The 21,983-nt window shown below is 42.3% G+C and overlaps 1 protein-coding gene across 3 annotated transcripts in view; it reads left to right on the forward strand.

Annotated features, from left to right (window-relative positions):
- C1_1H1orf146 (chromosome 1_1 C1orf146 homolog) overlaps positions 1 to 21,983 on the forward strand; it is a 378,199-nt gene that overhangs the window by 33,938 nt on the left and 322,278 nt on the right. For all 3 annotated transcript variants that reach the window (XR_013595255.1, XR_013595252.1, XM_078646325.1), the window contains exon 2: positions 7,556 to 7,649. Coding sequence is in view for 1 of the 3 variants with exons in the window: in XM_078646325.1 (XP_078502451.1) it covers positions 7,556 to 7,649 (94 nt within the window). In the remaining 2 variants the exon portion in view is untranslated. The remainder of the gene's footprint in view (positions 1 to 7,555; positions 7,650 to 21,983) is intronic.

The following is a 21,983-nucleotide window of genomic DNA, read 5'->3' on the forward strand; positions in this document are numbered from 1 at the left end:
CAACATCTTTTCCAGCTTTATAATGCAGCTCGCAGGAGCATCCAGGGCTCCTGGATAGTCATCGAAGGACGTAGCAACCCAGCCAATAGATTCTCCCAGGTAAGGTCCATGTTCTCTGTATGAAGGAGTTCCAGACTCGGCCCATCTAACCACTGTGCCAGCCATTGTAATTGGGTCGACAGATAAAATAATTCAAACTCTGGGGCTCCTAGCCCCCCTTCCTCCGGAGTTCTTTGCAATGTGGCCAGCGATACCCTATTTCGCCCCGTCCCATATCAGCTCTTGCACCAGCCTATTAAGGCTGGTGATAATCCCACGAGGGTGGGATTATCATCAGTAAATTCATGAAGTAATATAACAATCTGGGAAGCATAATCTTTTTTGTCAGCGCGATCCGAGCCATCATGGGTAGTTTAAGCGATCGCCAACTTGGCCCAACGTTTGATGACGAGGCACAGGACTCCGTTGGTGTCATCACATAGACATTCGACATCGAGGCGCTCCCCTCCTTCGATGTAAACCCGTTGATTATCAACGTCGAGGCCCAGATCCACACCAAATTGACTTTGGTCAGCCTCCAGTAGACGTTTTCCTTCGGCAGCGCCTCGCTAGGGGTCGAGACATCGGTCTCGATCGGTATCTGTACGATCGACGTCAAGGCATGCGTCGTCGAGTTCGACGTCGAAGGCTAAAACGTAGCCAGTGCACTACTCTTGGTCAGTTACTTCTCTGCCGACGTTGAGAGTTCAATCGCCATTGGTAATCCAAGAGACACTGACTCCACGTTTGATGTCAAGACACTTGCACCAGTCAACGTTGACCCATCATACATATTCTGAGCGATCAAGGTCAATGCGCACGGCGACGTCGGCCTCGAGGTCACCGGAGGTTATCCTAACAGCATCGAGCAGCTCAGCTTCATCTCCTGAACGTCCCCGTCCACAGGAGACCGAGGCCCCTGCACAAGAGGAGACAAGGAGGCAAACATCACCCTCTGTGCATCTCTCTCCTTGATGGATGTTACCACTGCATCACTGGCAGAAATCTACAACGGGGCAGGTACAAGAACCACAGGACTACTTCAGTCCCCTACACAGGTCACCACTGGCTCGTCTGGTTTAGGCAGTAGATCTATCGCCTACCACTCCTTCGAGGGGTCGATATCATGCCTGTATAGTGACAACTTCCTCAACACCTTCTTTGACTAAGTCTTCGAAAGGTGATTATTCTCCGACCCTAACAGACAGTCCACTTTCGAGGGTCTCTCCAGTGGATGCTGTCAGTACCTTCCAAGATATATTGGCCAGGGGGGAAAACAAATTTAGTATTGATATGCCTACCTCACACTGTTCATCCTCCGTGATTTTTGTAACATTAAACCAAAGATCAGTGGCCAGTCCTTTGTTGCCTCTGTTACTGGGGCATCTCCAGCAACTATGAAGACCGCACCAACAAGGATCTTGAAAAAATACAGGCCTCCAGAAGAGGATCCACTATTCCTTAGAGCCGGCACACACACAGATGACAAGATGACAAGATGTCAAGGATGAAGTCGGAATTAGACACCTTGAAAGCGGTAGGTCTTGAGAAGAAGAAGGAATTCAGGCGCAGATACAGGCCATACAACCGCCGGCCTTTCCATCAGAGGGTTCAACCCCCTCAGTGGCAGAGGCACCAAAAGTACCCACTATCTGGGGAATCTCACCCCAAGAGGGAGAGGGGCATCAAGTGAATCTGCCACCTCAGCAAAAGTTCCATAAAAACAATGAACAATCTTTTCCCCCATCGCCGTTTCCCTCTCCAGTGGGGGGAAGTATAGTCAACCACCTGGAAAAGTGGTGCAGCATCACAAACGAACAATGGATATTAAGTACGTTGCAGAATGGGTACTCTCTACGTTTCCGTCATTAACCTCCGGAGATCGCTCCAGTGAAGACCGCGTGCTATCAGCTCCAAATACTGCTGGAGGAAGTATCCACACTCCCGCGAAAATCAGCCATAGAGAAAGTTCCTGCATCTCAACGAGGTCGGGGAGTATACTCAAGGTATTTTCTAGTGAGAAAGAAAGATCAATAGTCAGGATTCAGACCTATCCTGGATTTGCGCTTTTTCATCAAATCCATCCGTAAGGAAAGGTTTCGCATGTTGGCTCTCCATCAAATATATCCTCATCTCCAGCAAGGGGACTGGATGTGTTTGATAGATCTGCAAGATGGATACTTTCACGTCCCAGTTAACGGACGTCATTGGAAGTTCCTTCGTTTTCTGGTGGGAGCCAAGCATTATATGTTTAGAGTTCTACCCTTTGGGTTGAAGTCAGCTTCCTGAGTGTTTACCGACTGCATGGCAGTAGTAGCAGCTGCTCTAAGGCACCAGGGAATGTTTATTTACCCTTACCTCGACAACTGGCTTCTGAAGGGCACATCTCCCCAGTTTGTGAGGACTCACTACCAACGGTCTCTAGCCCTTTGCCAATGGCTGGGCCTTCATGTCAATTTCGAGAAATCAGTTCAACATCCTACTCAAAGGATACACTATCTGGGTGCAATATTAGACTCCGCTATAGGAAAAGTGTTTCCTTCAGAGCAGAGACTATCATGTATCACTCTGAAATGCAAGCAAATCCTTCGCACTACCTTCCTTCGGGTCTGACAGGTTGCCTCTCTCCTAGGGTCTATGGCATCCTGCATCTACCTCGTCCTCAACGCCAGGCTGAGGCTGAATCCTTTACTGCAGGATCTGGAGGACAAGTACGACAAGATCCATCTGTCAAGAGCAGCCAGATCATCTATCCAATGGTGGATGCGGCAGGAAAACCTCCTGGTGGGAGTTCCCTTCCATCAGCCTCCTCCAACACAATCTTTAATCACATATGCCACCCTCTAGGGGTGGGGAGCACACATGGGGTCCCTCCAGAATCAAGGTTGGTGGTCGTCCAAAGAACAGTCGGACCACATCAATATGCTGGAGCCCTCAAGGCTTTTTTAGCCCTATTCAAACCAGCTCCATAAGAGTCCAGACAGACAATAAAACCACTATGTACTATCTAAACAAATATGGAGGGACTCAATTGCGTTCTCTGTCCCTGGAGGCTCAAGCGCTCTGGCATTGGCTCCTAGCAAGGAAACTGTTGATCACAGCAATGCATCTACCAGGGGAGCAAAACTCTTAAGCAGATTCCCCCAGTCCTCACTTTGACGATCAGCAAGACTGGGTTCTACACGACTAAGTGTCAAGGTTCTACTGGCCAAGGCCGAGAGAGAATGCCCTTTTAACCAACTAGCCAGGGGCTTTGTTTACGCTTTTACCCCTCTCCCGCTCACCCCGAAGGTCGTAAGCAAGCTTTCCAAGGCATGAATGATTCTGATTGCTCTAGACTGGCCACGACAGTGGTGGTACCCGGACCTCCTACACCTATCAGAAAGTCCACACAAGAGACTAGCGTGCAGAACAGACCTACTGTCCAAGATGGACGGGAGCATTCATCACCCCAACCTTCCCTTACTGAACTTGGCAGCACGGCTCCTGAGGTCCTCCAGTATAGGCACATAGGACTTCCTCAGGACTGCATGCGAATTTTGAAAGAAGAGAGAAGGTCTTCTACTAGACACTCTTATGCTTTTAAATAGAATCGTTTCTATTTCTAGTGTAGAGAATGACTTCCAGTCTCCCAAGGGGCAATAGGAGGTAATTTTGCCTTATCTCCTCCACTTAGCCAGTTCAGGCCTAAAATTCTCTTCCATAAAGGTGCACATGGCGGGCATTACGGCATATATGCGGTCACCTTCTCAACCTTATTTCTTTCAATTGCAAGTGGTAAAGGATTTCTTGCAAGGGTTAAAGAAGGTTTACCCTCCTATCCGAACTCCTTCACATCCCTGGGAGCTAAATCTGGTTCTGTCCAAACTCATGTCTCCCCCTTTTGAGCCTATCCATACGGCACCCTCCAACACCTTACATGGAAGGCCGCTTGCAATCACTTCTACCCGCAGGGTGAGCGAGATACAAGCAAAGGTGGTGTCGGACTTCCATGTTAACCAATACATCTTGCTGCTTATCTGTTTTCCTAAGCGCTCTACACCAGCTGAGAGGTTGCTTCATTCTCTAGACCTGAAAAGGGTTTTGAATTTCTACGTGGACAAGTCTAAAGCTATTAAGAAATCTGATCAACTGTTTTGTAAATTATGGTTCCGCCAGAACAGGTTTCCCAGCCTCTAAGCTTTGCATCTCCAGATGGATAGTGTCATGTATCAAGTTGTCTTATCGGTTGGCACAGAAACTGCTTGGTTCTATTCCCAAGGTTCATTCCACTAGAGGGAAGGCAGCTACAGTAGCTTTTCTGAACAATGTACCGTTTGCTGAAATCTGCAAAGCAGCACTTGGAAATCAATTCATACATTCATACATTTACGAGGCACTATTGTCTCGACTTGGATACCAGAGCAGACACTCAAGTAGGCCAAGCCTCCTTGAGAAATTTGTTTCAATGCTAAATCGGCTATGATAGTTTGGTTGGTTCACCACTCATTTGTCTGTAGGCGGAGGATGGGCTTTCTATTTGATTCAGTGCTTATGACTATTGACGAGGATCCCCTGGAAGAGAAGCATAAGTTACTAACCTGTAATCCTAGTTCTCTTCCAGGGGTATCCTCATCAAAGTCATAAGCAACCCACCAGGGGTGTAAGAAAGCCCCCCGCAGTCCCTGCGGTGCGGGGGGCCCAGGCTCTAGGGGCCCCCTTCAGCCCAGTACCCTGTCAGCAGAGTGTGGTCGGAGGGGGCCCCCTTCATGCACTTTGCAGGTGAGCCCCCCTCAAGTTTCGTTACGCCACTGTAACCCACCCGCCTCCCCAGGCGAATGAGGTTTCTGTAAACCATATCTTTGTGCCCTGACCCTTGGGTCTCCGCAAAGAACAACTGACCTAACTGTCACCCTTGAGGCATGATGGGAAACTGGGGGTCATGGCTGCATTAAAGTGTTTTTTAATGCAGCCTATAGGCTAATAATGACTGCTGTACTCTTTTTGGATTCTACTCATTAAAGAGAGTTCAAGTGATACTTTTCCTCCTGTTGTCCATATTCTATATTGTATGGTGGCAAAAACAGTGTTTGTCAGTGCATTGATTAGCCCTTTTTGTCTTATTGCAGGCTGCATCGATGTGTGGAAAATTATATATATATATATATATATATTTATATATATATATATATATATATATTTTTTTTTTCATATATAATGTTTTATAGTTGTCCGGGGTCGCCGCGCATGGGTGGGAATACTCAGTGCTTATGAATGTGATGAGGAACCCCTGGAAGAGAACTAGGATTACAGGTAAGTAACTTATCCTAACAGCAGAAAGGTAAGGCACTTAACCCATGTGAAAACTAGGTCTGGACAGATCATTGTCCAGCTGATGGAGAGAAGATGTGGTGTAACACCCAGAACTGCACACATTGGTGCTGGGGAACCAGGTTCGAATCTCTGCGTTGGTTTAACATCCTGTGATTCTGGGCAAATAATGTATATCTTCCCAGGGCTACCAAGAAATTCATGTATACTTGTGTAATGTAACTGGTGCTCATGTGCTGCGCTCCAATCCCTTCGGGTTGAGTTAGCGCTAATAAAAACTGCAAAAAAAACTAGCTAGAGACAGAGAGAGGAAGCAGCAACAGACAGTGAAAGAACAGGGAGTGAGAGAGCAACACAGAGGGATTGTGAGAGGCAAAAACAAATAATGAGACTGCTCGAGCAGAAAACCAAGAACAGTGTGAGTAAAAACAGTAGCGCTTGTGAAAAGCACTATTAAAGTAATAACAAATAGTCCAGAAAATTGCCTCAAAATGGGCCCTGCGTATGTTTAGCAGTAATTGGTCCCTGCTCTCAGGGAGGGCTAGACAGGAAGAGGCATGATTCATTCATGCCATGGGCAAATGGAGAGAATGAATAATGGAACAGCAAGGGAGCCAACAAATGGCAAGCCTATGGGCAGGCTGAAGCTCAGTAAGCACATACAAGAGGTCTCTTTTCGAGACAGTGCATGCACTCTGTCTAGAGCCGAGACCTGATAATGGCTGAACTGAATTGCACAACATTTGTCAGAAAACAAGTTCTTTACTTATAAAGTGAAGGAAGTGGCCCGATTAGGGTCACACGGGTCACTCACGAACACCCATCAGCCTTCCGTACCAAATGAACAGTCGGTCAGACAGTAGATAATGCCAACCAATATCTATTTATTCAGGTACACTCAAAGTGGAACCCAGTCTGCCCAGTTGCTAGGAGTGCTGCAGAGCACAACAATATATTATGGGCATTTCAGGACCAACGAAGGCACGCCCACAATGGAATTTTCCAAACAAATACAGCAAAACAGTGAAATACAAAAATTAAGTTTCCATTCTGAGGCCGGGCATACACTATCTAGCAGTCAAGGTCGTTCTGCCCGTACCCGCCACTAGACAAGTCGGAGAAGGCCTCTATCTGGTGAGAAAGGTATGCGCTACTAAAAACAGTGCATTCAATATTGTATCAAAACTAAGCTTTGAAGAAACATAACTTACAAAAGGCAGTTTCTCCATAATGGCAAAGGATTGGTTTCAATCATGATTTAAAATGGCACCCAGATACAAAATGGTGCCACGAATGCTAACTTGCATAGTGCAATGCACAAACAAAATAATTTCTATTCTAACAAAAGCATGCTTTTTGTGATTTGATGTAAGTCTGTTAAGTTGTTTTTGAGAAATTAAAGGTAAAAATATAGTAATATTTGGATGGTCAGTCCCGTGGTACTGCGAGTTAAAAACATAAACCACTCTGATAGGTTGAGTGGCCTATTTTAACCCATCTGCTCCGGATGATATTTCAGGACATGGCAACTTGATCCCCATGTCTTGAGTTTCCTAAAAAAAATTATATACAAGTGGGCAGGGTATGGGTACCCTTGGCAAAAAAAAAAAATGTTGTCCAATGGACCCCACTGTTCTCCCACAGAACCCAATGCGGCCTCCCATGAGGTCACGCGAGACCCAGAGCAGCCACGCGAGACCCAGAGCAGCCCTCCCGTGCGGCCCCACAGAAGTATTGCAAGGGCTAGCTTAGAAAATGTTTTTTACTTACCACCTTACCTGCATAATAAAGTACTCCTGATTTAGGGAACCGAGATCTAAAGGTATTCCCCATGTAATGACTCCTGAAATGGCATGCGAGGTAACAACTTACAACCTTTAATTTATTCTTGACCATAGGTTTTTTAAAGATTCATTGGTGATATACTGTAGACACATTAGCTCTCATGAAGTAAAAACCATGGTGATTATGAAGAATTAATAAGTCAGATTGTCAAAGTCTAAAACATTTTTTTTGTTTAAATTGAAGTGACAAGATTTATTTTTATGCTTGGCTATTTATTATGCCTAAACATCTGGCCTTTTGAGAAAGCATTATAGACATAGGAAAATTACATATGGATAGTAAAAGTTTGCATACCATCATCTCACAATATTTGATTGTAAATTTAAAAACAATTTGTCAATTTTTTCCCAATTTCATGTAGAATCATGAAGTGGCAGTGGCTTTACAGAATCAGTATCACAGAATTCGATATTCAGATTGTGTGGAACCAGGATCCATTATTTTTTCTCTTTCTGGTATGGTACTCTATGTATTTATTATGCAGCATTTTAAAAGTGTATTAGTTTTAGTCTCATACAGTATAGTTACAGAAAATAGTATTGTTAAAACAGAATGCATACCATTCCAACAAGAAACAAGTCTGTAATGTTATTTTTAATTTATTTAAGCTGATGCACACTTCTCGAACTTCAATCACTAATTAATTAAGCAGTTTAATGTTGGCATCATAATAATATTGTATTAGAATGTATTAGATCATACTAACTTATTTACCAACAATAATAGTTTCAATATAGTTGGTCAAACCTTTTTGGACTAGGTTTAAATGTTACAGGCAGAACAAGGAAAGATGAACAGGTCCACCAAAGGTTGAAATAAAGCTCTCGAATACGGAGAGACCACTGACTGCAACAGAATGCTGGATTCTAGTTTCTCAGAAAAAATGTAATTCACAGAAGTGTTGGTAGAGAAGACTATGTAGGTTGACAAAATCCTATTTCTGGTCAATCACTATGAAGTTCTGCCTAATTACTTTGCACAGATCGTTTTACTTGTAATGGAGGCTTGAGATCTACCACAACATATACCTTTGACGAAGTTAGAAGATGAATGAATGGCACTTAATTTGTTTGCCACATATGTATATATCAGGGAGAAATAGTTGAATTCAATCCTGCATACATTTTGGATCCAGAGTAGGCTAGAGGGTCTAGTTATTTGGAAAGATACTAAATGGAAGTATGTACCATTTAGTATTTCAAACTGTATTTTGCAGACCAAACACAGGAGAAAACATATGTTTGTATTTGAATGTATTCTAGAGGTTGTTTTGCTTTTTTTTCATAAATTGAATTTAGTTTTTTCAAAAGGCCCATTCACATGTCCAATTACTATTTATGTAGTTTAAATATGTATGCATAACATTTTCATTTTTATTTGTATGTTTAAGTTTCACGGGTTGTAGATTTATAAAATAAATCTTTTTGAAAGACTGACAACGTTCATGGAAGTGTTTTCAAACACCTTTAGTGGCTCCCCAGCATAAATAAAGACAGTCATATGCTTTGAAGACTGACAACGTTCATGGAAGTGTTTTCAAACACCTTTAGTGGCTCCCCAGCATAAATAAAGACAGTCATATGCTTTGAATTGGAGTTGGGGTCTCGGAAGAAGATTTTAGAAGACTTTTTCAGTTTTTGCTTTTTAAGTGCTTTTTGGTTTTGGAGACAGCCATTATTAACATTTCTGAGAAATGCATCTACATGATATTTGGTAAGATTAATATAGTTTCCTACCCATGTGTCGCGGTCTATTAAGGGACAGACACAGTAGGTTTAATCAACTTCTTTATTTGAGGTGAACTTTCAGTCTCTTGCTCCACTGCGTTCGCTCTTCTCTACTCCTACACTTCTGTTCCATCCCCTTCCTGGCTTTTCCTCTTTCATCTGCCCACCTCCCACTTCCGTCCTCTGCTCGCCCTGCATGGTCCTAGCGCTGCAGTAAGGTAACATGCATGGCGACACTACTCATCCCCTCTTCTTAAAATGTTTAGTGTTCGCACCTGTTCACAGTTCTTCAATGAGTCGAGTGGGTTGTCGAATGGTTCTCTGTGGCCGGTGTGGAGGGTGTGCTTCTCTTGACTCTTTTGGACATGACGAGGCCTTAAATCTTTCATGATCTTTGGCTTCTGGACCTGAGTCGTCTGTGTTATGTTCTGACTCTTCCATCTGGGTATTGACTGCTGGGTTGTACTTTCTGAATGAAGTGTGACCCATTCCGAGTGATTCTTTTGTCTTCAGACGCAACAGTGACCGTAGTCCCTTTACGGCTCATTAAACGGAGGGGTTGGTCACAGTATCGGCTGTCTGTTTTTGTCTTTTGTTCTATACTGGCCAGCACCCATGTCGAACGTTTTGCATACCGGCGAGCATGTGTGTATTCTTTCATTTTTAGGTCTCGCTATTATATCCCGCAGGGATTAATAGCGAGTATATACTAGGCGAAACAAACTCTTGACCAAGCGCGGATTACGTGCAGTTCATGAGACGCGTGTGCACGTCAAACCCATCAGCCTCGCACCAGACTTCAATGGATTGCCTCCCAAGCTGCTCCCCCGCCCCCCGCCATCAGCCTTCAAAGCAATGCACTCTCGCCCCGCCCCCCCACAGCAATGCCAAGAGCTTGTTATGTAAATAATTTGGTTCCTATTTAGATTTGCACATGGTATGGTGCTTTCCTCCTTGTGCACCTGATTTTGTGTCTTTCCTCATGTGTGCATATTTTAGTACCTGTTCTCGTTTGTACATGGTTTGTATCTCCCTTCTTAGTCAAGTGGTTTGGTGTCTTTCTTCTTTTGTGCATCATTTTCATCTCTCTTCTTGCACACGTGTTTTGGTGTTTTCCTTGATTTGTGTATGGTTTGGTCGCTTTCTTCTTTTGTACATAGATTGTATATTTCTTCATTTATGCATGGGTTGTTGTCTTCCATCTTGTGTGTACAGTTTGGTCTCGGTTTGCGTTGTTTAAGGTTTGCAGTCTACCTTCTTAAAGCGGTTTCCTTCTTGCGTGCAGGTTTCAGGGTCTACATTACTGTTTGCAGTGCACAGCCTGTGTCCGTCTCCTAAAGTTAACGTTTTCTTGGGTGCTGTGTTTGTGTCTGTCTATCTTTGTTCAGTATTTTGTCTGTCTTCTTCAGTATTTGGTGTCTATCTTCATGTGTACATATTTCATTGTTTCTATCATTCTCAATGTAGTGTTTGTCTACATTTGTGCATGGTTCGGAACCTTCCTCTGTGAGTGCAGGGTTAGCGCCTTCCTTACGTTGTGGGGTGCCAGGTACCTTTATGCGCGCGCTTTGGTCTGTGTTCTTGTTTGCAGATCTTGCATGTATCCTGATCACTGGAATCGGGGGTGTATCAGACTTAAGGCATTGTCTTGGAATGGCTCATTCACGGAGCAGGAGGTAATTGGCCGATGTGGGCCCTCTACTTGACAGGCTCGCGCACTGACAAGAACGGCTTAAAAGGTTAAAATTAATTCAGTGCTCTGCACCTCAGGGTCATGTGAACGACCCCTGCGGGTACAGATGCCTCCTTCCGAGGTCTCTAGCAACAAGTCAGGACTAGTCCGGTTGAAGACGGACTCTGCACTAAAGAACTCCGCCACATGACGAATAGTCAGTCCCTCAAAACCATGTCCGAAAGCGCACGCATGGAAATGATTTCTATTCAGTGCAATGCAAGATTATTACCACTTCCCTAAAAATATTTCCTTCTCCACTACCATATTAAAATATAATAGCATTTCATGCAATATTTCCTTGTTACCATTACAAACAGTGCAACATAGTTTACAGCCTATTGACATGTTTACATAAACAACAGGTAGGTATGTTTTATGAAAATAAAATTGGTGTCTTGCATGCTGCTTTCGGCAAGAACATATTCTCCCATCTGGCCGCCACCCTCCCACCTCCCCTTCCCCCACTGCATACATGTGGGGCGCACAGTGTACAATACCATAAAAAAGTGCTCCCAAAGGAACAATCTCGCATATTAGTCTTGGGCACACACAAGCCCTTGGTAATTTGTGTTTGTAACAGACTTTCTCCACAAAGAGGGACAAAATATGCGCTGCCACTCGTCAGAGCCGTATCTTCACCACTCTCTCTCCCGTTGTGTGTGCTAGCCCGAGCCGAGACAGCTCCCCGGGCTGGCGACCGTCTGATTGCAGCCGCACCCGAGTACTTCAAAGGTCGGTGAAAGACCATTCAGTTGTTAACGACGCTTCGCAGTGTTGTCACCCTTTTTTAGAGCCCCTGCATTTCGTTCTGAGGGGAGCCGGGAGCCGCGTTTGAGTCTCGGCCCCTGGGGCCAACATTCTCTGGGCTCTCGTCAGGAGCAGTTACACCCACTTAATGCATATGGAAATTCCATTTACAAATTTTATATAGCGCGAACTTCACCAGAAGGTAGGTTTGGCAACTATTTAATTAAGGCATCACGTGCACTCTGGTGCTTAATATAAACCGGTGACTAACGGAACGCGGGGATATTTAAAAGAATTTCAAATGCTGCAGCAGCACGTTTCCTTTGAGATTTGCAGCCAAAAGATTTATGTGCACACAGAGCTACTTTAAAGTGTATTTTTGATGAAATTTAAACATGTATTTCAAATAAAAGTGCATGGCAAAAAAAAAATGCATTTAGGACTTCCTGCAGCCTAATACTGAAACATGATAATCCGGTCTCGGTTATTAATACAGTAGCCCTTTCCACCAAAATCGACTACAAATGTCAATCGAGAACCCTTAATGAGCAACAGGACGCTGCCAGCGCCTTCAATCAACCTTCACTTTCCTTAAAGTTCTTTCCCCTTTATCCTTTAGTAAATCCACTTATTTTTATTAAATCAGAACTATGCAATGCTTAATTTGTGTAAATTCACTGGAAGGCTGCCTGCCCAGAGGAAGTTGTAAAAGGCACATACTTCACTATTCGTCACTTCGCTCTGCCCCCTGTGTCACCACGCCCTCCCAAGATGAAAGGAAGCGGACATTTGTTTAGAGCTTGTAAATTCAGAACCAATTGGTCTGCGTCCCTGAATATGAAAGGGGCTCGATAAGATCTGCTTGTAGACCTTTGTCTGGAGTGTGTTGCGTTTTAACACCTCAATACAGTTCAGGGAGCCTCTTCTGCTGCAAGCTGTCCCAGTGGCTCAGATCTAACCCGGGATAGCTAGATCACAGGGATTCTAAAGCAAAACAACAAATAAAACTCCCCAATCCACTTAGAAGGGCTCTCAAAGGCTCAATGGCCAGGTCTGGTGAGATGCCATTGTAATTACAGCAGATAAAGTGCAAGGGCAGCAAATGCCATCTTTAGTAGTCAGATGACTGCATACCTTGTTTTATCTTTTTTACATGTAATAAATGTGCATGTGAATGCAAGCAGCAGCTTTCTCTGAATATTCTAATTAACAGCACTCTCATGAGAGGTGGATGTGCATATACATGATACACAGTGGGGCCTATCTACAAAGGCATTTTGAAGCACATACAATAGGACTCCAGTAATTCTCTTTTACATACTATCACATGCTCACTATCTATCTATCTATCTATCTATCTATCTATCTATCTATCTATCTATCTATTTAGCTATCTCTTGCACTCTATCTATCGCTCGCCCTCACTCTATCTATCTATTGCCCTCACTCTATCTATCTATCTATCTATCTATCTATCTATCGCCCTCACTCCATCTATCGCCATCTATCTATCTATCTATCACCCTCACTCTATCTATCTATCTATCACCCTCACTATATCTATCTATCGCCCTCACTATATCTATCTATCGCCCTCACTATATCTATCTATTTATCTATCGCTCGCACTCTGTCTATCTATCGCCCTCGCTCTATCTATCTATCGCCCTCACTCTATCTATCTATCTATCGCCCTCACTCTATCTATCTATCCCCTCACTCTATCTATCCATCTATCTATCTATATATCTATCTATCTATCGCCATCACTCTATCTATCTTTTGCCCTCACTCTATAGCCCTCACTCTATCTATCGCCCTCACTCTATCTATCTATCTATCTATCTATCGCCATCACTCTATCTATCTATTGCCCTCACTCTATAGCCCTCACTCTATCTATCGGCCTCACTCTATCTATCGCCCTCACTCTATCTACCTATCTATCTATGTGGAGTAGTGTGGACCACTGGTTAGAGGCGGCAGACCCGGGAGCAGAAGTCGGACCGGGACCAGGGTTCAATCCCGACGCGGCAGGGTCGTGGACTTGGGTCAGCGGACTCGATAATTCTCGCTTCGGTGCTTACTCTAATCAGGGGTTCCACTCGGCAACTCTGGGCATTAGCTTGCCTAATCTCCACAACGGCCCCATCAACTCCGGGGATGCCTGGCTCCACCTTGGGGACTCCCAGCAGGGACCATTCCACAGGGAAAGCCAGGACGGGTTCCCCAGAGTTATACAGCGCCAGGACACCTACGGACGGGTAGTAGTGCGCTTTACAAGCTCAAATACATTTACATTTACATCTATCTATCTATCTATCTATCTATCGCCCTCACTCTATCTATCGCCCTCACTCTATCTATCGCCCTCACTCTATCTATCTATCGCCCTCACTCTATCTATCTATCGCCCTCACTCTATCTATCGCATTCACTCTATCTATCGCACCACCACAGCATCCCTCAGCACCACCACAGCATCACTCTGGGGCACCACAACATCACTATGTGCTACCACAGCATCACTGAACGCCACAGCATCACTCGTCGTCACCACAACATCACTCAGCGCCACCACAGCATCAATCTTTGCAACCATTCAACAACAACTGGTTCAAATATGTTCTCTCAATGTTTCAAGCTTTATTACAAATGTCACAAAAAGATGTTAATATTTCACTTCTGTTCTTGGATTTTCGTCACAATAAAATACACTGAACATAATCTTCACAAAAGTTATTTACAAAAGTTTAAGCTATTGCCATTAAAATTACAATAACTTTTGTTCAAGTATTAATTATAAAAAAAATTAAAGCCATTGTTATTTGTAATATCAATACATCTAAGTCACGTCAATACAACACATATTGCCTTACAAATGCTATAGGTGTCACATTTGCGAAAGTTAAAACTATTGGCACTATTAATTTAGCTATTTTCAAAACTATCACATAAATAAAAAATATGTCATTTACAGTACCAATAGCTCAAACTTTCCTAATGCGAGACCTATTGCATTGCAAATGCGTGTTGTGTTCTTGATCTTGTCTATTTCTGATAGTGTGGCGTGATCATATTGGTGAGGGCTTGGACGCAACTTGGTATCCATAGCGGGTATTCTGGTGCGCGGTGTCCTTCTCAATATCAGGGTAGCTGGGCATTTATTCATGGTACTATGGGGCATGGTTCGATATGCTCGCAACACTTCATTCAGGGCAAGTTGAACGTCTCGCCTGGTCAGTTCTGTTTGCTTTAGGGTCATCTTTAGTGTGGCCATCAACCTGTCCACCATCCCATTGGCTTGGGGCCACATAGGGTGATCTTCTGGTGTCTGAACTTAAGGTGGCTTACAATGTCTACAAAATCATGTTCATTGAGGGAGTTTGATTGAATACGATGCATTATGTTTTGTAGTGTAGCATCTTTGGTCGTAGCTTCTGTGATCACTTTCAGTGGGGAGGCTGGTGGTCTTGCTTGATCGATGACACAGTGACTGTATTCTTCAGCCAGCAAGCGTCTCTTTTGTGATGTGGTCTTGGGGTGCCTTGACATGCAGTCAGCTGGGTTTTCCGCTTTCCCTGGCTTCTGAATAATGTTTTATGTGTATTCTTGACTGGCACGGTGGGTTTAATCAACTTCTTTATTTGTGGAGGATTTTTCGTCTCCTGCTCCACTCCGTTCCCTCTTCTCCACTACTCCTCTTCTGTTCCCTCCCCTTCCTGCTTTATTCTCTTTCATCCGTCCGCCTTCCACCTCTCTCCTCAGCTCGCCCTGCATGGTCCTAGCACTGCGCTAAGGTACCCTGCATGGCGACACTACACCATGGTCAAGAAAGAACCCTTCATTATCCATTGATCAGTAAAGAATAAACCTAGTAAGAAATTAATGTTTGCAGTGGGAAAACAACTGTAGCGTTCCACGATTGTTCTCGCTGTACTTAAGTCTGCCTAATTCATCATTGCACTCTCTTTTTCAGTGGCAGCAGATAATGTCCAAGAAGTGGTACGTGGTTACTTTTAACTGAAAATGTTCTCGTAAAAACTTCATAACAGGAATATCTTTTTAATCCCAGGCAAAAAAATGGGCCAGTAAGGCCTTTCATGTATTGGATAGTTCTGCTTATAAAGACAAATTACAATTTACATCAGTGCACAGGATAGAAATCTGAAAAGCTTTTCTGCATCCTAAAAGATTCAAGACACAACACCAAAGAGCATTTTGGATACTTCAAAATAACTTTAAATCATGCTAGTTCTATTAGTTAATATCCTATCAGAAATTATGTTGATCTACATCATAATATTTTTTCAATGTTTGTCTCATGATGAAGAAATTGATTTTACTGAGTATCAGACTTAGCATCACCTTAAGTGAGTCCCCTTCTTATGTTAGTAGACATACAGGAAAAACCTTTGTTAGAGTGTTTTTTAGAGAACTGTCTCTAAGGCAAAGAGCTGTAAGATGCCTATTTGCATGTGGCTTCTCAGCCAGCCTTAAAATAGATTGCAACCCATATTTTACATAATGACTGCTGAGATTACCATAATTTCCATCATATAAGGTGAATGTGCAGATTGTACCTAATAAATGGCCTTTTATTATAAAATACCAACTGCTGTGTGTGTCTACTATTTCTGGGGGCTGAGGTTGGGGTTCACACAACTACAACCCCACCCCTGAGATCAAGAGGTTTTCTGGGAGGACTCATAACACCCTGACTCTGAATGAGCCTAACTCATCATAAGGCAGAGTGAAAGACACCTGTCTGCTTCTTCATTCTCTGAAGGGGGGGGGGGTAACTTTGTACCCTCAGTCCAGAAAAGTAGAGGTTCAACCCCGTTAACTATACTGAAAATCCTCCTATAGAAACATCAGAAACGATGTATTATTTTTCGAACAATAAAACCCGTCCAAAACCGTATTTATCCACTTCACATGACATTCCACCTCTAGAATAAAAACTGTGCAATGGACTAAATCTTCTTCACATTTTTTTTATCTCTAGTCCTATTCATGAAATTTCTTGACTTTATCATCAACAGTGACTTAAATCTAAATGATAACATTGCCAAATCTGCCTTCTATAAATTACATCTACTCAACAACTAAATTGTTTAATCTCTCAAGCACACTTCAAAAGCACAGTCAACCTTCAGCTCTCACTCACCTGGACTAAGATAATACATTGCTGACAGGCCTTCCAAAATCCTCTTCTGCTCTGCTTAGAGATTTACTTTATGTGGCTTACAAGCTTATTGCATGCATGAAGAAATTGGACTGTATCACCCATCCTAAAACTTTGAATGGCTATCCTAGGGAAAAATAACATAATAATAGCTTTCCCTCTAATGAAATAAGAAACTGAAATTCAGGATGAACAGAATATAAGGACCAGAGTCAGACTGATCCTTAAAAACCCAAATTCAAAAAAGCAAAACATATAAACAAGCCTTCTCATGTCATGCCACAATACTTTAGAACTCCATTCCTGACTTAATCAGATGTAACTCAGAGCTGTTAGCTTTCTTAAAAGATCTAACATTTTGCCTCTTTAAGCTATACTTCACTGACTAAAGATTGCAATTCTGTTTGCTGTGCTTTTCATAAAGTTCTTTTAAATGTCCTTCGCCAATGTAGTTCCATGTAAAATGCTCCACATGTTATATGTAAAACAAATGATTGCCCTGTGGCTAGGTATGGTCATATAAATACTTTAAATAAAATAAAGTTGAGAAAATCATCTCCAGGCCCTTCCATTCCAAAGTCAGATTTACCACGAAGGAGATATGCAATGGCATACTAAATTTGGATTGTTGGTCTTAAATATAAGCTACATCTTTCTCTGAAACTGCCCCCATTGCAGTGAAGTTGATGTGGTTTATGACATGGGATTACATACACTGGATTTCCTCTTTAGATATGTACATATCACTTTAGCTACAGGATGCTTTCTTTTTTACCCTCTTCTGAAGACGCTTAGAGGGACAGCTTATACTAACGTTCTGCTCTCCTTATATCTCATCCTGGACCGAGGTTTCCTTGCTGTTGCAGCAGTAATCATGTTTTGAACCTCAGTCAATAATGAGGACTGTTCAGCAGAGAGGTCTTTGTAAACTGTTGCTCTCTTTATTGACTAGGCCACTGAATATGAAGATGTGTCCAATTTTACAATTCTACTAACCGCTCCAGTTGCCCTGATTCAGTTGACAAAAAAGGACATACCTTCAAGTGCTCTCGGTTCCAGTGCTCTTCTATCACTCCAGAGCACTATAAGTGATGGCAATCATGCGTTTGCATTATTTGAGTGTTGAAATAGTTGATTTCGGAACTTTCTTTCCTTAAAAAAAATAAACATTGAAAACAATTTCATCAACATACAATTTTAAAAGTCAAAGCATTTGTCAATCATCTATATAATAGTGTAAAAACCAAAAAACATGTTAAAAATGAGATTATTCTTCATATTATTTGGACTTGGTCTAAACCACTCAATTAATCGCTAATTCCTAAAAACTATGTGCAATTAAAAGCTTGTTACTGTACCTAGTTCGTGAAAGTTCTAAATAACATTTTCCATAGTTCCTGACTTGAGCAAAATTGACTTAGCTCAACACAAATAGAACCTCAAAGATCATATTGTGAGCTAAACACAAGCAGGTTCCATTTAGGTATGTGTCTAATACACATTATACATTGAACAAAGATTCCATTAAGTTCATACTACCTTGCATATGTGCCCATAAGTGACAATCACTGTGTAACAGTTGGGATTAAAAAGATTAAAGTGCACATGATTTGTTATGGCCATCTAAATGTATCTATGCAATGTAAGTCCCAGATTGTATTTCGAGAAAGCAAAGCACACAGTAAAAGCATAGAAAATAGGACTATTTAATCAATATCTCTTGTAGTGTTGTCTTAAAAAAATGTATTAGAAATTAAAAGTGCTGACCCCTCTGTTTCAACTGGAATCCTACTGCAAGTAGATAACTGCTCAGAGAGAACACTATTTGGTTGGATGTGTCACTTTAGGGCTTGTAAATGGTGCCTAAAAACTACGTTATGCCAGAAAGATGTTATCCATTTCGTTATGGGCCTCTCATATGCAGGGCAAAAAAACAGTACATGTACAGTATATTTTTCTTTGGATTGGAAGTGGCACGAGATGCAATGTTAATCTCTAGGTTCACTAATACCAATTTTCCATTTCATTGTGTAAGATATGATTTCTAAGATGTCATATTGGAATTTTATAAAGAGTGCCTTTGCCAGCTGAGACGGTATAGTATCAAGAAACAATTAAAAACGAGGCAAAGGTTTAGCGTTCAATATTCTCCCCAGCCTAGAGCTTTGAGGAAGGTTGGCTGTAACATGTTCCCAATTATTCCGTTTTAATCGCTTTTTCGAAAGGGTGCTCAGAGTGAGGGCCGATCCAGTAAGATCTTAGACCTAGCTTACCCAACCAGGTTTCAACATGCGAGAACCACTGAAAGCTGTTGGAATTATCAAGCTCCAGTAGTTCCCTCATGCCCTTCCTGTATGGAGCAAGCTCCTGGACTGTCCAGATTCTCACCAAATAGATGTCTTAAAAGGGTACCTGCCACATGTCCTATTCTCGTAAAAGCTACATTGTGAAACGGGGGAATAAGTATAATACTTTTGGGAAGATGTAGTAAGGACTTTAAAAAGTTGTTCTCACTCAGTCTCAAGATTTAAACATTATCTGATCCCCAAATTCCGGCACCATATTAAGCAGCTGCCTGTGCTTTTGACTAGTAAACTTCAGTTGCTGGGAAAATCACCCTGTATGTCATTTCCTGAGGCTTTTTTGCTATTGCCATAGCACTGTTTTGAAGAATGTCCCTACGCTTTTGTATGTTTGGGGTCCAAGACAGCTTGATATTCAATGTAATGCCTAATTACTCAAATTTGGAAACTCATTCTAGCCTCTTTTGTTGCATGCATATGTTCTCTTTGAAGTCTTGTGTTCTAATTGCCATATAGTGGGTCTTTCTTGTATTGATTTCTAAACCCTTCTACCCACAATATGTGTTAAAGTTATCCAATAGCAACTGCAATCCCTTTGGGGTTTGTGACAACAAAAGTTATCATCTGCAAATAAGGCTGGAGGCACTGGAGCCCCTTCTCATGTGGGGGAGTCATTATTACAGTCTTGTAGAGCTTGTATAACATCCTTTACATAAAGTGAAAAGAGCGGAAGCACGAGAACTCAGCCTTGTAGAACTCCCATTATGTGAATGAAACTTCAGTAAAACCACACTTTCACACAACACCTTCCTTAGACCTCAATACCTTGTTGTCTTGACCTTCCACATTCCACTATAAGCCCTGCCGGAAACAATAGGACAGTTGCCTCACACTCTAGCCTGACTCCAGGCCAGTGGTACTGGACACAGAATCATTACCTTTTCCTCCCTTTACCTTGCACGCAGCAGGGGTCAAACGGTATCAAACTTTGGTGTGGCAGAAGTCGAGCTCTCATTTGCTCCTCTTGCGGATGTCCATTTTTATACAGAACACTTCAAGGCTCACATTTACTATGATATTCCATCAGGGTTGTGTCACTTTTGTGGCGCAAACCCACAGCAAAATTATTTTTGACATTTACTAAGTCACGCACAGCCACTTTGCATGGTTTAGTAAATACAAAGGAACGCAATTCTTTGCATCAGGTAGATGTTACATGGGTGGAGCATGGGCATTCCCACGCATCCACTCATATTTTTTTAAACAACCCCCAATTTACAAAGACTTGGAGTTGCACAAGAATGGTCCGCCTTCCTGCCAAGTGTAACAAGAAGAAATTCCTTTATTTGTCCTCATTACTTCCTCTATCCATGTATGATGATACCTCTAAGGATTGTTTTTGTGCAAGAAGATGTCCCTTCCTGCACAAAAGCAAACTTGCCCGTAACACAGGCACCTTTGCACTATGGTAATGAAATAGTAAATGTGTCCCATATTATCTACAGGACAGCCAAAACTCAAGATGAGGAGGGGGTTAACAATGATGCTTGTAGGTAGGGCAAAAGAGAGGCAGAAGGGCTTTTATGCCAACAAGCAGTTCTTGAATTGTAGAATAGGTGTGCTTAAATAGTTAATTTCGTTTATATCACCCTCAAATTAATCCTGCCTCAGTGAAGGTACCACTAGAAAGCTAAATCAAGTTTCCAGCAGCATTACATGGGTATTTATAGAGCCATATAAAGGGCAGAAGATACATAACAGACACAGTGATAGCTTTGCTGTGTTACTTCAGCTAATTCACTAGTGTTTTAGGTACGGATAATGAACCTGTTATTCTAAACTGGTTGACTAGCAGCATTAAGAACTATTTCAGAATGTTCATGTTACAATTCAGTAACTGTTTTTAAGTCTTCCTACAGACCGCTTTAGCTGTATGTTGTATTAAGACCGATGGTGTCCAGTACCAATACTTCCAGGGCTTTGTTCAGGCCATTGCTTATTGTTAAATGGCTTTCTTGTCAATCTCATTTGCTTGTTTGATGGCTATCTTTCCTCTTCTTATGTTTGTCCCTACGCTGTAGCACAGTGTGTTTACCGTCCTTTTGATTGGATCAGTTGTATTCTTATACTGCTTACATTCAGGGATCTACTTTTGTCTTTTTCTCTGAACACCCCGTGGGTGTGTGTGTATATATTTACTTGCCCCCTCCTTGTGCTGCTTCCCTCCTCAAATCCCACCCCCTGATCTCTGTGTTCCTCCCTTACATCACACTTGTCCATAGTTTCTCCTCCCAGGACAAGTGGGCTTTTTTTAACCACCCCCTTCCGGCCCCCATTTGCTTCCCTGCCCATTGTTGCTTATTGATGGCACTCTGTTGCTTCTCCATCCTATGATACTCTGCTGCTTCCCTGACCCTTTTTTGTCTTACCTAGGCAGCGCTTGCATGGTCTCTTCAAGGCATGCTGCAGTCAATAGTGTGTCTTTTGTAGTCAGTATAAGGGCATTCAGCTCTGCCCATGTTCCACATTTATATTGTATTGGCTCATTGCAGTGTCTTTCGAAATTCTTTTTATTTCTTTGGTTTAATTTGTTGATAGTCCCTCCTTCTTCCTGTTTAGTACCTCCTTCTCTTATGTTATTACCTCCCATGAGGACAGCCCCTTTGAAAGCGGTCTGAACTGTTAGACCTTTTCACACTGGTATATTTATTTTACTATTTACCTTAAAGTTATGTTTTAAACACAACCAGTTATTGTGAACCAGTTGCATTGTGATTTTTAACACAATCAATCAGTCACTGTGATTTCTTTTTATATTTTAACTAGCTTACCCATCGCGCGTTGCAGCGATGTCCGAAGAAAGGAAATTCAAGGAAACTCGTTATGATAACATTCAATTTACATTGTGTCATTTTTATTGAAACTTATTCATTTTAATATGGAAAACATTTCAAAGTGTCGTTTTAATTCTATTTATTTATTCGAGTGCTTGTGGATACACGATTTTTTGTTTTTCCGTCCGGTGCGTACATCAGTATTCGAAAGATTATGAGGGCCCTGGGGGGCCGATATTTAAAACAAAATTATGC

The sequence above is a fragment of the Lissotriton helveticus genome, chromosome 1_1 (genome assembly GCF_964261635.1).
Source record: "Lissotriton helveticus chromosome 1_1, aLisHel1.1, whole genome shotgun sequence".
NCBI lineage: Eukaryota > Metazoa > Chordata > Amphibia > Caudata > Salamandridae > Lissotriton > Lissotriton helveticus.